At 43.5% G+C, this 13,781-nt stretch overlaps 1 protein-coding gene across 9 annotated transcripts in view; it reads left to right on the top strand.

Moving 5' to 3' along the window:
- Nucleotides 1–4,330: 4,330 nt before the first annotated feature.
- LOC102451547 (scavenger receptor cysteine-rich domain-containing protein DMBT1-like) overlaps nt 4,331–13,781 on the top strand; it is a 28,140-nt gene continuing 18,689 nt past the window's right edge. For 7 of the 9 annotated variants that reach the window (XM_075935325.1, XM_075935327.1, XM_075935321.1 and 4 more), the window contains exons 1-6: nt 4,331–4,466; nt 9,842–9,922; nt 10,613–10,630; nt 11,548–11,859; nt 12,589–12,618; nt 13,383–13,463. In XM_075935325.1, coding sequence (XP_075791440.1) covers nt 4,400–4,466; nt 9,842–9,922; nt 10,613–10,630; nt 11,548–11,859; nt 12,589–12,618; nt 13,383–13,463 — 589 coding nt within the window. In that variant the 5' untranslated portion in view covers nt 4,331–4,399. The remainder of the gene's footprint in view (nt 4,467–9,841; nt 9,923–10,612; nt 10,631–11,547; nt 11,860–12,588; nt 12,619–13,382; nt 13,464–13,781) is intronic. The other 2 variants (XM_075935320.1, XM_075935324.1) reach the window with 2 other exon arrangements.

Below are 13,781 nucleotides of genomic sequence, written 5' to 3'. Positions count from 1 at the left end.
GAGTCTGAGAGAAGAAATGTCCTCTAGGTTGTTTTTGCTCTGTTAACCAGTATGTGATTTGTCAGCAAAACCACTCAATATTGGTTCTTTTAACTGCCAAAATGTTTTTGAAACAAGGGAATTGTGAGTAATGCATGAATTTGTTTATTCATAGGAAAATGCAGAACCAGCATCCTATTTACTTGCATTTTAATCATAGTCTTGGCTGTCCCCTAGTACATAGTAATGAAGCTTCTTGTGGTCTGTTTGCAGAGCTTCAAATTATATCTTTGACTGTTTTGCATTTCCCTATTCCATTGCAACAGTGTCACTTTTTATGTTTTTTTGTGTTCCTTTCATTGACTTTTCTGTGTGAATTCTTTATTGTTCCCTGTGTATGGAAAATCTTCCCAAACCTGTTTGCCAAGCCACCTCTGTTTCCACACTGAAATCCTTCTAAAATATTTACTTCCATCATCTGGTGTGTATGAACTGTGGTAAATGTACAACACTAACAAGTCTCATTATGTGTGCACATGCTCTTTTCACTACAACATTTGCACCTTTCTTTCTTCTTTTGCCAACTCTTGTCTGTTGTAGCCTGTTGAATTTGGATGGTGTGCTATTGAGGGCAAAGACAGTACCTTAATGTGCTTCAGGAAGCTTGTAGTAATTATCCGAGTCCTCAAGAAATTATATATTTACTAAATGCTATTGTAACCCAAACTTATTGAAGTGCGGTGTGACAGAAAAAAGGACCATGATTTCAAATGAATGGCCATCAACCACTTTTTACCAAGTTCACCTAAATAATGCAAAATACAGCATTAAAAAGGTCATGCACATGCTGTACAACCAGAACTAGATCTCTAGAGGATGTAAAAGTATCCCCATTGACTTCAGTTTAACTAGGCCATAATCCCACATGATCAGCATGTGATCTATGGGCCACCCCGAGTCTAAAAACCCTCTGGTGTTCTACACAACTGGTTCTCAATGTATTTAAACTTTTGGGAATAAGTTGATATATGGGAAAAGAGAGCCTGTAAAACTGAACATCTTGTGAAGTACTCCAAAAAGTACTCCAAGATTTTGGGTAATGATATGAAACCTTGTGTGTGCCAGTGACCCTGAGAAATATGCCAGCAGAAGTTTCACTTTAATTTGTGTAAAATCCACAGATTTGTCCATGACTTCACCGGTTCATGCCATTTAGCAAACCTTTCACTAAATGTTTTTTAAATCACTCAAATCAGAACTCAGACAAAGAGAGATGAGTTTCTGTTGGCTACAGGTTTTACTGCAAACATTTTGCATAGCTAGAACAGTGATCATTTTAAGTATCTCCTTGTCCCTGGCCATGCCAATGGGGCTTATACCCTGTGATCATCCACTATCTTCGAAAGGATCAATAGTAAAGACAACTGAATGTATTGTCTTTTTTTTAAACTGAATTTGTATGTGATATTAATTGGAGCAAAAGAGTTTGACAATTATTGTTAAAATGTGGGCAAGCAAACAGCCTTCCTCCTAAAATCTTATCAGTTATGTGATCCTCAGAACCTAGATGCCCACGGGCATAGGGCACGCTGTCACACATTGGACCTATCCAACTCACTACACCCAGCACTGTTGTCATGGTATTTATCCAAATGATATTGTGTAAAGCAGTGGTCACCAACCTTTTTACACAGAAGGTTGCTTTCTGAATTTAAGATCTACCCAGGATCTACCCTTCCACTTCCCTGAGGCCCCACCCAGCTCACTCCATTTCCCCTCCCTCTGTTGCTTGTTCTTTCCCACCCTCACTTCACCCTGCTGGGCCAGGAGGTTGGAGTGTAGGAGGGGGTACAGTGCAGGCTCTGGGCTGAGGCCAAGGGGTTCAGAATGTGGGAGGGTGCTCCGGGTTCAACCTGAGGCAGAGGGTTGAGGTGCAGGAGTAAGGGACATATGCTCTGGGGGGGAATATAGGTGCAGAAGAGGGGTCCAGGATGGGGCAGAGTGTTGGGGTGCAGAGTGGGTGAGGGCTGCAGACACTGGGAGAGAGTTTGAGTGCAGGAGCAGATGTGAGCTACAGCCCCCAGCCTGGAGATGCTTATCCCAGGTGCTGATGTGAGACACTAAGGCAAGCAGTCTGCCTCCTCTGGCCCCACATTGCTCCCAGAAGGGGCTGACAGTGGCCATGTCACTGCAGCCCCTGATGGCTAGGGGGCAATGGTTCTCCCTGAGACGCCTACACCTGCAAGCACCAACCCCACAGCTCTCGTCAGCTGGGATGGTCCTGGGTGTGGGGAGAATATGTGGAGCTGCTCCATCTCATGCATAGGGGGCCACACAAATGTGCTAGCAGCCAGCTATTTTTGGGCACACAGGCAACCTGCCTGAGCAACCTCCTTGCTGCTGGACTTTTAGGTTATGTCTACACTGCCCAGTGTTGTGCAAGAACATATGCAAATGAGGTGCGACAATGAATTATTTTCAGGCAGAACGGCTCTTGCGCAAAAGCCCCTTAAGCAAAAATGGCAGCTCATTAAGTATGCAAATGAGGCACGATGGTATCATTGCCATGCCTCATTTGCATATGTTTTTGCGCAAGACTGGGCAGTGTAGCTGTAGCTTCTATGGCTGGAAATTGCATTTAATTGTTAGAGATGCCAGGATAGACCAGTTCATCATGATCCACTTGTTGATAATCACTTGGGTAGGATATTCTGTAACAACAAATAAAATGCTGAGTATTAATATCATTGTAAAATGTGTGTGTTTATGTTATATATGACGTTATAAATGCCCTCTCTAGGACATTTTAGTAAAACAAGTTTAAAACCAGGCAGCCTAGCTCAGGTAAAGGTGTTAAACCAATATTTTTGAGACAAAGGAAAGTAGGTTTACTTCAATTTATATATGAGCACCAAACAGCACCATGGGGCTAAGCCAGGTCTGGTTATCCTGATCTGGAACTCAGGAGACAAAATTAACATGGCCTGACTTATCAGACACCTGCAAGGATGTTTATAGGAACTGTCAAACAAGTCTTTCTTTCTCAACAGATCTCCCTCTAAACTGCCACTTTTTGCAGACAAAGTGCTGAGTCGGCAAAACGTGGTGGCCATTTTATGCAAATTAGGCACGGGATATTTAATTCCCTGCCTCATTTGCAATGTTGACCTGCCTAATCTGCATCCCTCTGCCGACAGAGGGATGCAGTCTAGACATACCCAGAGACAGTCTTTTTGGGAATATGAGGAACAAAGAAATTTATTTCTTACCTTAGGAGACAAACAAACAAAGCAATTTAATCTCTGTGATGGGTTCTGGCCAAAAACAAAAACAAAAACAAACAAAAAAAAGCTGGGAAGGAAACTGAGTGAGAGAAATCATCTTTCACAAGGACTGTATCTTGCTGGGTTCAGTTTGGGACTTTTAGAAGCATATTTTCACTTTTATTTGCTTGTAACTATCTTTGCTTTTATCCCTTTTTTGGTATCTCTTAGTCCTTGTTCTTCAGTTAATAAACTTATTTTGCTTTCACTATAAATCATCTGTGCCATGTAAGATGAATAAACTGTGTGCTTCCAGAAAGCTAAACAGTTGGAGTGTTTTACTATCTTCGTAGCAGCAATTGATGTAATGCTTTCTCTGTGAGGGTCCAGAGAGAGGCACTGGTCCCTGCCATAGGATGATTTGAGGGTGAATTTGGGGCTGGAAGATACTAAGCTTGGTTTAACCAAGTTGGGCAAAGCCAGTGCAATGCTATGGGGATGCTGGCAGGTGGCTGGATTGAAAGCTCAGGACGCAAAGCTGCACAGCCATAAGACACCCAGGATTACAAGCCAAATAGTGACTGAACCTGTTACTGGCCTGGGGGAAACTCATAAGTCAGTAATATAATATCCTACGAATATTTGGTAGCTCATTATTTGTGATTCTGTGACTCAATCACATTCCTAAATTATGTACTGCATACAACAGATTGATCCTTCAAACACCATGAAAAATTCCTTCCTGGAGAAAGGCCATCCCATCACTTCCTACAGTCTCAAAGATTCTCCCCCTTCCATACCACCAGAAGGCTCTGGGAAGAATAAAGCACCTGGATCCACTCTAGAGACACCAAAGGTAACTTTTAATTCATGCACGAGTCAAATTGATGTGTCAGAATTCATGCCAAAAGTTCTCCTTAAAGGAGTGTGAATTGCTATTGTTTAAACATTGTCTTCTGGTAGAGACAAGGAGGTTACAACATAAAAAGAAAAGGGGAATGAATTAAACACACCTTCTTTTGTGACTGCAATAAAAACACCTTTGGCATGCACTTTGTATTGATTGACTGTACGTGCAGAGCCGACTGCTGAGACACGCCCCTTCATAATCACAGCCTATAAATTCTGATGCTCCATTCCATAGAAGCCCTCACACGATGGGTGTCACAATGATCTTCGTGTGGCTGTTTCTGCCAATTTTGGGAACTCTGCAGCCTGCCGCAGGTAAAATGCCTCCAATTTTTTCAAAGTCATTCTTCCAAAAATGTAAAGAGAACTTTTGCTCACTTTCACTGTGTCCACATCTAGAACACCCAGTCACATCAATGGGAGCTTTGTGCAAAGATTAAAGGTAGTGTCAGTGTACGGCCTCACTGGATAGCACAGCTCCATTCTGTTGCAACATGTGAGCCAAACAAATTAGTTAACTGAGCTATTGGTTGAGCCTTTTAATAAAAACTTCTTAATATGGTGAAATTAACCTTGTTCCCACCATTTAGTGTTTTGTGTTAGTGGCTGGTACAACAATTAAAATGAAGTTGCACTATATAGCTTGTAAGTTAACAGTTTAATGTGTCCAAATCTTTGTGTCCAGGATGTGAATTAAGAAGGAATATGATTTTGCTTGTTAAAATTTATATTTATTTCCAAGTGCTTCAAAAGTAACAGTTCTAGATGCACACTGAAGCACCCAACTTATGTTGTATTAAATACAATTTAGCAAACTGTAATGATAGAATTGTGAAACAGTGTTTTTGGACTAAATGAACTATTGCACACCACTGTGCTGGCATCTCCCACTTTGTAAATGATTTTTTTCTTGTTACTTTGTGAGTAGTTTGGGTAACCTGTTTAAAATTCTTGAACCAACCAATTCTGAAGAATCCTGTAAAGCTCATGTTATATAGCTTGGTCTTTGGTACAATACGGGTAATTTTCATAACTAGAACTGAAGCGACATTATAGTTATTTCTGTTCACATCACACCTTTAGTTAAACGGGATTTGTCAAGGGTGAGTGTGCAACAGCTTGTGTGTGTTGTTTCAGTATATTTATGAATGAATGTAAGAAGGGAGTAAGTAAATATGTGTGAACTCTAACTGTAATGTTAAAGAAGGGCAACTTCTTCAGAAGAAATTCAGTTTGGCTCCTTCCTAACATTAAACATCTTTCCTAACCTATGGGCCACGGAATCTGAGCTACCTCTGTACTCCCTCTTACACAGCTGGCTGGCCACCCAAGTATCTGAAGCTCTTGACTTAGCCACCTTTATTTCTCCGCTTCTCTTCCTCCCCATCTTCTATTTCCTCCTCTGTCTCTCTACATCTTTCCTCACCCTGAATGTTCCTGCTTTCTCAATCTTCTTCCAGTATCGTCTTCTCTCAGCTCTCCCCGGGTATGTCTACCCTACAGAGTTTTGTTGGAAAAACAGCCATTTTTCCAAAAAAACTTGCAGAATGTCCACACTGCACTTGCGTTGTTTCGAAAGTAAATCAAAAGAACAGAAGGGTTTTTCTGATGTTGGTAATCCTCTTTCTATGAGGAAGAATTCCTTTTCCGAAAGAGCTCATTCAGAAAAAGGTATGTGTGGACAGGACAGATTTTTTTTTTTTTTTTTTTTTTTTAAAGAGGCCTCCAAGAAATAGTAGATGCCCTGACGGACACTCCATACAAAGTAATCACAACTCTATAGTTCCTGTCTCCTGGCCTCTCTTAAAGCTGCAGGCACCCTGGACAAGCCTTGTGGCAGGAAGCTGGCCTGAGAGCAGCAACTCACTGCGCGGCTCTCCCTGTCACAGGCCTTGCCACTCATGGCTCAGCCTCAAGCCCTCTGTGACCTCTCTGGCCCTTGCAGGGAGCAGCCCCAGGTGTCCCAGGACCCACCCAGGGGGACCAAGAGGCAGGCACCCTCCTGGTCTGGACCAGAGAACTGTCCCTCCTTGAGCTGTGGGGCGAGAAGGAGACCTTGCAGGATCTCCGGGCCAAGCGCTACAATGTGGACATTTATGGCTGGATGGCCAAGTCCCTGGCAGAGTGTTGATGCCACCCCAGACCTTGGAACAGGTCCTGAGTAAGGTTAAAGAGCTCTACCCCCCACCCCAAGAGGAAGACTTCTCCCTTCCTCTCCACAACATTGTGGAGGACATAACATGCCACGACCACCACAGGGATGTTGTGCTCCCCCACGTAGAGGAGGGTCAGCAGGCACCTGAACCATTCCTTGAGGCGCCTGAAGGCGCATTCGACCTGGATCCAGGCATGGTTCAGGCGGGCACTAAATAGGTTCCTGATGGGGTCCAGATGGCCAGTGCAAGGCTTCCTCAGCCATGGCATAACGGGGTATGCCGCATCCTCCACGATACACAGTGGCATCTGCACATCCCCAATGGCAAGTTCATAGCAGGGGAAGAATGTTCCCACCTCCAGCTTGCAGTACAGGCTGGAGTTTCTAAAGATGCGGGCATTGTGTGCCCTACCTGACCACCCAACAAAAATGTCTGTGAAGTGTCCAAGTTGGTCGACCAAGGCCTGCAGCACCACAGAAAAGTAGCCTATGCAATTAAAGTACGGGGCCGCTCAAAGGTTTGGTGCGTGGACCAGGATGTGGGTCCCATCGATCGCTCCCCCGCAGTTCAGGAACCCCAGGGCAGCAAATCCAGCCACGATCAGGTCCAGGTCTCCCAGGCAGATGACTTTCCATTGCAGGATTGAGTTGATGGCCCTCACCACCTGCAAAGAACCACACAAAACAGAGAATGAGAGAGGGGCTGCCTGAGCCCTTGGGCGGTGCTTGATCTCCTTTCCTCCCCCCTCAAACATCCCAGGAGCCACCCCCTATGAGGTCTCCCCCCCAGCAGCAGGGATGTGTGATGGCAGGATGGTACAACCCCCTGGGGATGAGTCTTCTCCCCCGACACCACAGCATCCCCCACAGCTCCCAATCCCCCTTTCCCTAGGATCCCGCTTTTCCAGGACTCCTTTCCCCTCCCAGCTAGCGTAGGTACTGCAGCCCCAGAGTGCCTTACCTCCATGAGGAGGAGCCCCCCCAGTGGACTTCCCCATGCCACTGGCCCACTGACCAGTAGCTGTCTGGGGTGGTGAGCTTCCAGAGGGCAATGGTGACCCACTACTCCAGGAGGATGGTGGGCTGCAGGTGGGTGTCATGTCTCCGGAGGGCGGGGGTGAGCCAGGCATATAGCTCCAAAAAGATGGCCTTCCTCATGTGGAAGTTTTGGAGCCACTGATGGTTGCCCCATGGCTCCATGATTAGTCAGTCCCACCAATCTAAACTGGTGTTGAGCCTCCAGCAATTCCTCTCCATTGTGGGGCGCAGTAGCCAGACTGTAGTTCCTGCACCCAAAGATAGGATGCCAAAAATGAACTCGGAGTTGAGCTTGTGCAGGACCAGTGCTGCAAAAACTGCAGTATGGCCATGTGGGGCCATCACATGCCCAGGGGCAGCTCCGGCTCCATGGCACGAAGAACAAATCAGTGACATCCACAAAAGCAGGGCAACCACAGCAGGCACTGTGAGAGCTTTGCTCTTCCTCGAAGAGGTAGCAAGCACGCAGCAGAAGCAGAGAAATGCATGTCCAGGGGGGGGGTCCTTTTAAGCACGTGTCTCTGCAAGGCTCCGGCACCAGCACTCAGAAGCAACTGGTGACCTCAATCCCTGCCTGAAGTGGTTCTGGGTGGCCTTTGATGTGAGAGCATTCAATCAGCCCGGGAACTCTCTTTTGAAAAAGTGCTTTTTCGATGCATTCTTGTGTGTGGATGTGCTCTTTCGCAAGAAGTTTTTCTGGAAGATCTCTTCTGAAAAAAACTTCTTCCGAAAGAAGCCTATAATCTAGATGTAGCCGCTATAGTGCCCTGTCCATACATCATTGCTTCCCAGGGGCCAGGAGAGATTATTTGCACTGCTGTCTATACATTATGCCATTGCCTGTTTCAGGCAACCCTGTATTTTTTGCACCTTTCACCCAGGTAGCAATGAGCAAGTGTGTAGAATTACATCCCTCATGAAAAGCTTATGTTTGTGGCCAGAGGAGACAGGAGACTATCTGAGACACCACTGCCTGCTGAGAGTGCACCCTAACCACTGATCTAAAGGGCATTAAGGAAGCAGCCACCATCCTGCACCTATTAGCTTGTAATCTAAGTCTGTTTTTTTAGGTTTTATTTTAAAAAAAGCTTTGGAAACACTTTTTATTTGACCATAAATGGGTCATTTTCAAGATTTATTTTTAAGCGTTTTCAGTTTCAGGTCAACTCAAACAGATTTAAATTATTGTTATTTTGTGAAAGTGCCAGAGAAGCTGAAAAATAACTTCAGGGAACTTTAATTGACCATTAGCACTGTGTTTTGATTCCAAATCCATAGTATGACCTTTAGAATTTTGAGACTTGACTGTTTCAAAAATTTCATCTACAAACAAGAATTTGCACAAGCAAATCTGATGTGTTCATAGATAAATAAGCAGTTTGCTGGTTTTCTTTTTGCATGCGTAGCTAAACTTGTCCTTACTATACCTGCTGCTTGCAAACAGGGACATGTTTATTTGAAGCATTTATTTGGCAGTTTCAGTGGTCCAGTTGTTATGTGTCTGCAGACAGATGAAAAACCCTGGAGGTGATAACTTCTCAGAAAGTGGGTGAGGAAAGGGTGGATAAATGGTCTCGAAATATGAATAGAACCCTATCAAGTATATAATCCGTGTTGTCAATTTCATGGTAATAGGATTTAAAAATAATAAATTTAATGATTTCAAATATTTTATTCTGAAATTTCACACTGTTGCAGTTATAGGGGTCCTGACCCGAAAAGGAGTTGCCAAGTTATTATAGGGAGTGTTGCAGTACTGTTACCTTTACCCATGCTCTGCTGCTGGTAGTAGTTATGCCTTCTGAGCTGGGTAGCTCAAGAGCAGAAGCTGCTAGTTTAGAGCCCAGCTTTGAAGACAGAACCACTCTCAGTAATAGTGCAGAAGTCAGAATGACATAGTCTAGTATTGCCAGCTTTCCTTCTCCACTGTTGCCTGCAGGGCTTGGCCTTCAGTCAGCAGCCACCATGCCCTGACTGTCCAGCTCTGCAGGCAGCAGTGCAGAAGTAAAGGAGGGCATGGTATGATATTGCTACCCTTACTTCTGCAGGCTGCTGGAAAGGCAAGAAGGTGCCTCTACTAAGTGGCCCCGGAATGGAGTTGCCCCAGGCGGTGAAGAGGGGCCCCTCACAGCTGGGGCAGCTCTGTGCTAGGGCCAGAGGTGAAATTGCTAGTGCAACAGGTCGAGCTTCTAGGCAAGGGAAAGCCCCCTCCTCCAAAGGCTCCTGGCTGCTTCTGGGATGCAGCATGATGTGCCGTGTCATGCAGGTACCACGTAGCCAGACTCAGTGCCAGTGACAAGGAGCTGCCCATGGAAGGCTGAGGAAAGAAGAAAATCAATGTATGCAGCAATAATTCTACAAATAAAAGATTCCCAAGAAAGTAATTTCCATTTTTAAAAACAGTTAATGCAAGAATGTGTTTTTATTAAGAAATAAAATCATCAACTCTTCTCTTCTTACTAATCTAGCCTCTAATTTTGTCTTTGTTTTCTCAAAGGGAGCCCAACAACTACTTATGGATATATGACATCAATGCCTGACACAACTGCAACTACAGTGCAGTTGTTCAACGCCACTCGTAAGCTCCATTTTATACTTGCTTTACTATAATTGTATCTATTTTATAGCGTACCCAACTGCTGAAATTGTAGAATAGAATTTTACAGTTTAATGATCACTGTCTTCGATGAATGAATGAAGTCACTGAAGAAGGTAGTCGATGCTATGTATGTGGACTCATATGTAAGACATCTGACCCGTGTCTCAGAAATATTCATTGGCCACTTCAGTTAGTATTATCTTGAGCCTAAATATTATCACTTGGCTAGAAAATAGAATGACGAATGCTTAAGGAAGTATCAGGATATGCAACAATGTGTCCACTTTAGCAATACTGATCACAGACTTTTTGCAGACACTGATACCTGAGGAGGGTTTCAGATGTTGCACGGAATAGCAGCAGAAATCAAAAGTCAGAGCTGCTCTGATATTCCACAGCCATACTGGAAGCAGCAGTTCCTCTTGGGAGATAATATATTCAAAAGAAGATCTGGCCCATTTTTCAGGGAGCACCATGAGACCAGTACTGTGGCCCACACCGTTCAGTTTCTGTATGAAGTGTTTTCTAGTCCTCTTTCTAATGCCACAAAACATTGGATGTAAGAAAAATTTACATTTTCTGAACAAATTACTGCAGTTAATTAGAAACAGAAAAAAAGGTTTCTAAAAGCCTACTGATATAGTGCACATTGTGATTCCTTTTTTTCAGTTGATAACGTGGGCGATGGTGAGTCTGTTTACATATATTATTCTTATATTTGTACACACTTTAATTTACAGTGGTATGTAGTTAGCTAACATCTTTCTGTGTTCCGGCTTGGAAAATGATACTGACCTGTGAATTAAATTTTGATTGTAATGAAATTGAAATTGAAACCCTAGAAATCTAAGTGAGTTTCAGGTGTGGGAAAAGTGGTTCAGAGTGCTGGACCCCAAAGTCTGCTATTCATTCATGGAGAAAGACCAGCAAACAGCACTATGAGAAGCAGCCATGATAGCAGAAAATTCAGTTTTGTGTTATGTGAAGGCTTAAATAACATCTCTGTACGCCTTTTCTTAATATCCTTCATGGCTTTTATGGACCTCTGTACTATGCCTTCTAAGTGGTCTTTTTTGGAAGTTAAACAGTCCCAGTCTCTATAATATCTCCTACTCTGGAAAATCTCTTATAACTCTAATTAATTTGCCATACACGCTGTACTTTTTCTAATATATCCTTTTAGAAATGGCATGACCAGAATTAGAACCCATTTTCACAATGTTGCTATGACATGGATTTTAGTAGCATTGGGATATTTTCTAGGCTATTTTCTATGCCCTCCGTCATGTGTGCTAACATATTTTTATTTTTTCTGACTGCCATTGCACATTGAACACAAGTTTTCAAAGAGGTACCCATGACATCATGGTTTTTTCCTTGAGACATAACAGGTAGTTTAGATGACAACTTATGTACACACGTGAGAGATGTTTTCAAACGTGTTTTTAATGTTAATCCAAATGTGTGATTTGGTCACAGTTACTCCCAGCAGTAAAATTATTGTTCTGTGCCTGCATCAAATACATCTCAATTGCCTCCACATTATGAAAAAGTGCAAAACTACAGCTTGCGTACTACTACTTATTGCTTTGCATCTGTTTTAGGGCTGGCCTTGAGACTGGTGAATTCAGCCAACAGATGTGAAGGTCGTGTGGAAGTCTATTATAAAGGATCGTGGGGGACAGTGTGTGATGATTCTTGGGATCTCAATGATGCAAATGTTGTGTGCGGGCAGCTTGGATGTGGATATGGAGTTGAAGCAAAGGGCAGTGCCTATTTTGGTCAAGGCTCAGGAAATATTGTCCTGGATAATGTAAACTGCAGAGGATGGGAAAACAGTCTGTGGGACTGTTCTCATGCAGGATGGCTCAATCATAACTGTGGTCATTCTGAGGATGCTGGTGTCATCTGTTCAGGTAAGTAGCCAGAGTTTGCTGGTTTCTTGCAGGTGAATGATTGGCATGCAAAACGCCATGTCTAAGATGTGATTGCACGTCACATTGCTGAGTTTACAAAATAAGAAATACAGTTAGTGGCACCGAATCCTGTAATGTAGAGACCACTTTCCTAGGTCCTCCAACTTTAGTTCCATGCTTCAAGTAGCCAGCCAGTTATTTCTCTGGTGAATGTGATTGTGGTAGCGCAGAATAAAAATACACCACAAAAATGGCATGCGGCAGGGAAGGAAGAAGCACCCACAATGGCCAAAACCTGAATATAACACTCTGAAGTTCATATGTGCTATGTAGGAAACCTAGATCTTCTTCATGGGTCTGCCATGCCACTTCGCTTCTTTATGCCGCTGTTTCAGATAATTCAAAACATTTTATTTGAACAAAATTGTAATATTTAGGTTTGACTTCACCTGTTTTTAAGCATTTGTGGTTATTAAAATATTAATAGTACTTTTGAAACAAAATTGTTTCATACGAAAAATGACATTTAAACTTGATTAAAAATAAACATTTCTCGTGAGGTGTTTGAAATTGTAATACATTTGAGCAATGAATTGAAAAAGCAGGAGTTGTTCAATGTTTTGGTGTTGCCAAATCTGTAGTTTTGGGGAAAAAATCTTTAGTCTAACAATTTTGCCCAGCTCCAGGATGTTAACTAAAGAAGCTGTAATTTCTCTTGTTTCCTCCTAGCAGCTGCTGGAAACACATCTCCGTCGACAGGTAATTCATCACTTGCATGATATCGCAGCTCTGATGACAGAACTACTGCCAGTAATAGGGCAGAAATAAGAATGGCATGGCCTAGTATTGCCAGCTTTACTTCTCCCCTGCTGCCAACAGGGCTGGGCCCTCACTCAGCAGTCCCCTCAAGCTCTGGCATGGTATGGTGCTGCTGCCCACTCTTCCACACTGCTCCCATTAAGCCCCATGGAGAGGCTACCAAGCGCTGTGCAGTGGCTCTGGGCAGCAGGGAGGAGATATGCCTCTTCCCAAGTTCCAGAGGTGCTGTGGCCAGCAAGAAAGGATCTCTTCTAGGCAGCCTCAGCATGAAATTGCCCAATGCGGAAAGAGGGGTCCCTTGCAGCTGGGGCAGCTCTGCACCTGGGCCAGCAGTGAAATAGCTAGTACAGCAGGTCCAGGTTCTTGGCAGAGGAACCTCAGGGATCTGTGGGCTGAGAGACCTCATGCTCCTGTCCCGGAAGCCAGATCTGCTGGCCGCTTCAAGAGTGCAGCACGATGTCCTGCATCGTGCAGGCACAGCGCAGCCTGCCTCGGCGCCAGTGACAAGGGGCTGCCCATGGAAGGTTGAGGGAAGAAGAAACTCAATTTATGCCACAAAAATTATCAAAATAAAAGCTTCCCAAGAAAGTAATTTACATTTTTAATAATGGTTAATGCAAGAATGTGTATTTATTAAGCAATAAAACCACCAATTCTTCCCTCCTTACTAATGTAGCCTCTAATTTTGTCTTTGTTTTCTCAAGGGAGCCAAACACCTATTTATGAAACTTCGACACTCGTTCCTGACATTACTAGGACAATGCAGCCATTATTTACCACCACTTGTAAGCTCCGTTTTCTTCTTGATTTGCTAAAATTGTATCTATTTTATATTGTACCCACCTGCTGAAAATAGAGAATAGAGTTTTACAGTTTAATGATCACTTTCTTTGACAAATGAATGTAGTCAGTGAAGAAAGCAGTGGATGCCATGTATCTGGACTTTGACCTTTAGTGAAAGAACATCCTGCCACTTCATGAGGGAACATCATGCGTGCGGTTCTGTGGCCCATAGAGTTCAGTTTCTGTATGAAGTTTTTTCTAGTCTATTTGGGTACCTCTACACTTGCAGCCTATTTCGGAATAGGGCTAAAAACATAGGC

This window comes from Pelodiscus sinensis, chromosome 8 (genome assembly GCF_049634645.1).
Source record: "Pelodiscus sinensis isolate JC-2024 chromosome 8, ASM4963464v1, whole genome shotgun sequence".
Classification (NCBI taxonomy): Eukaryota; Metazoa; Chordata; order Testudines; family Trionychidae; genus Pelodiscus; species Pelodiscus sinensis.
The sequence above is the reverse complement of the archived record's forward strand: the minus strand, read 5'-3'. Positions and strand labels throughout refer to the sequence as shown.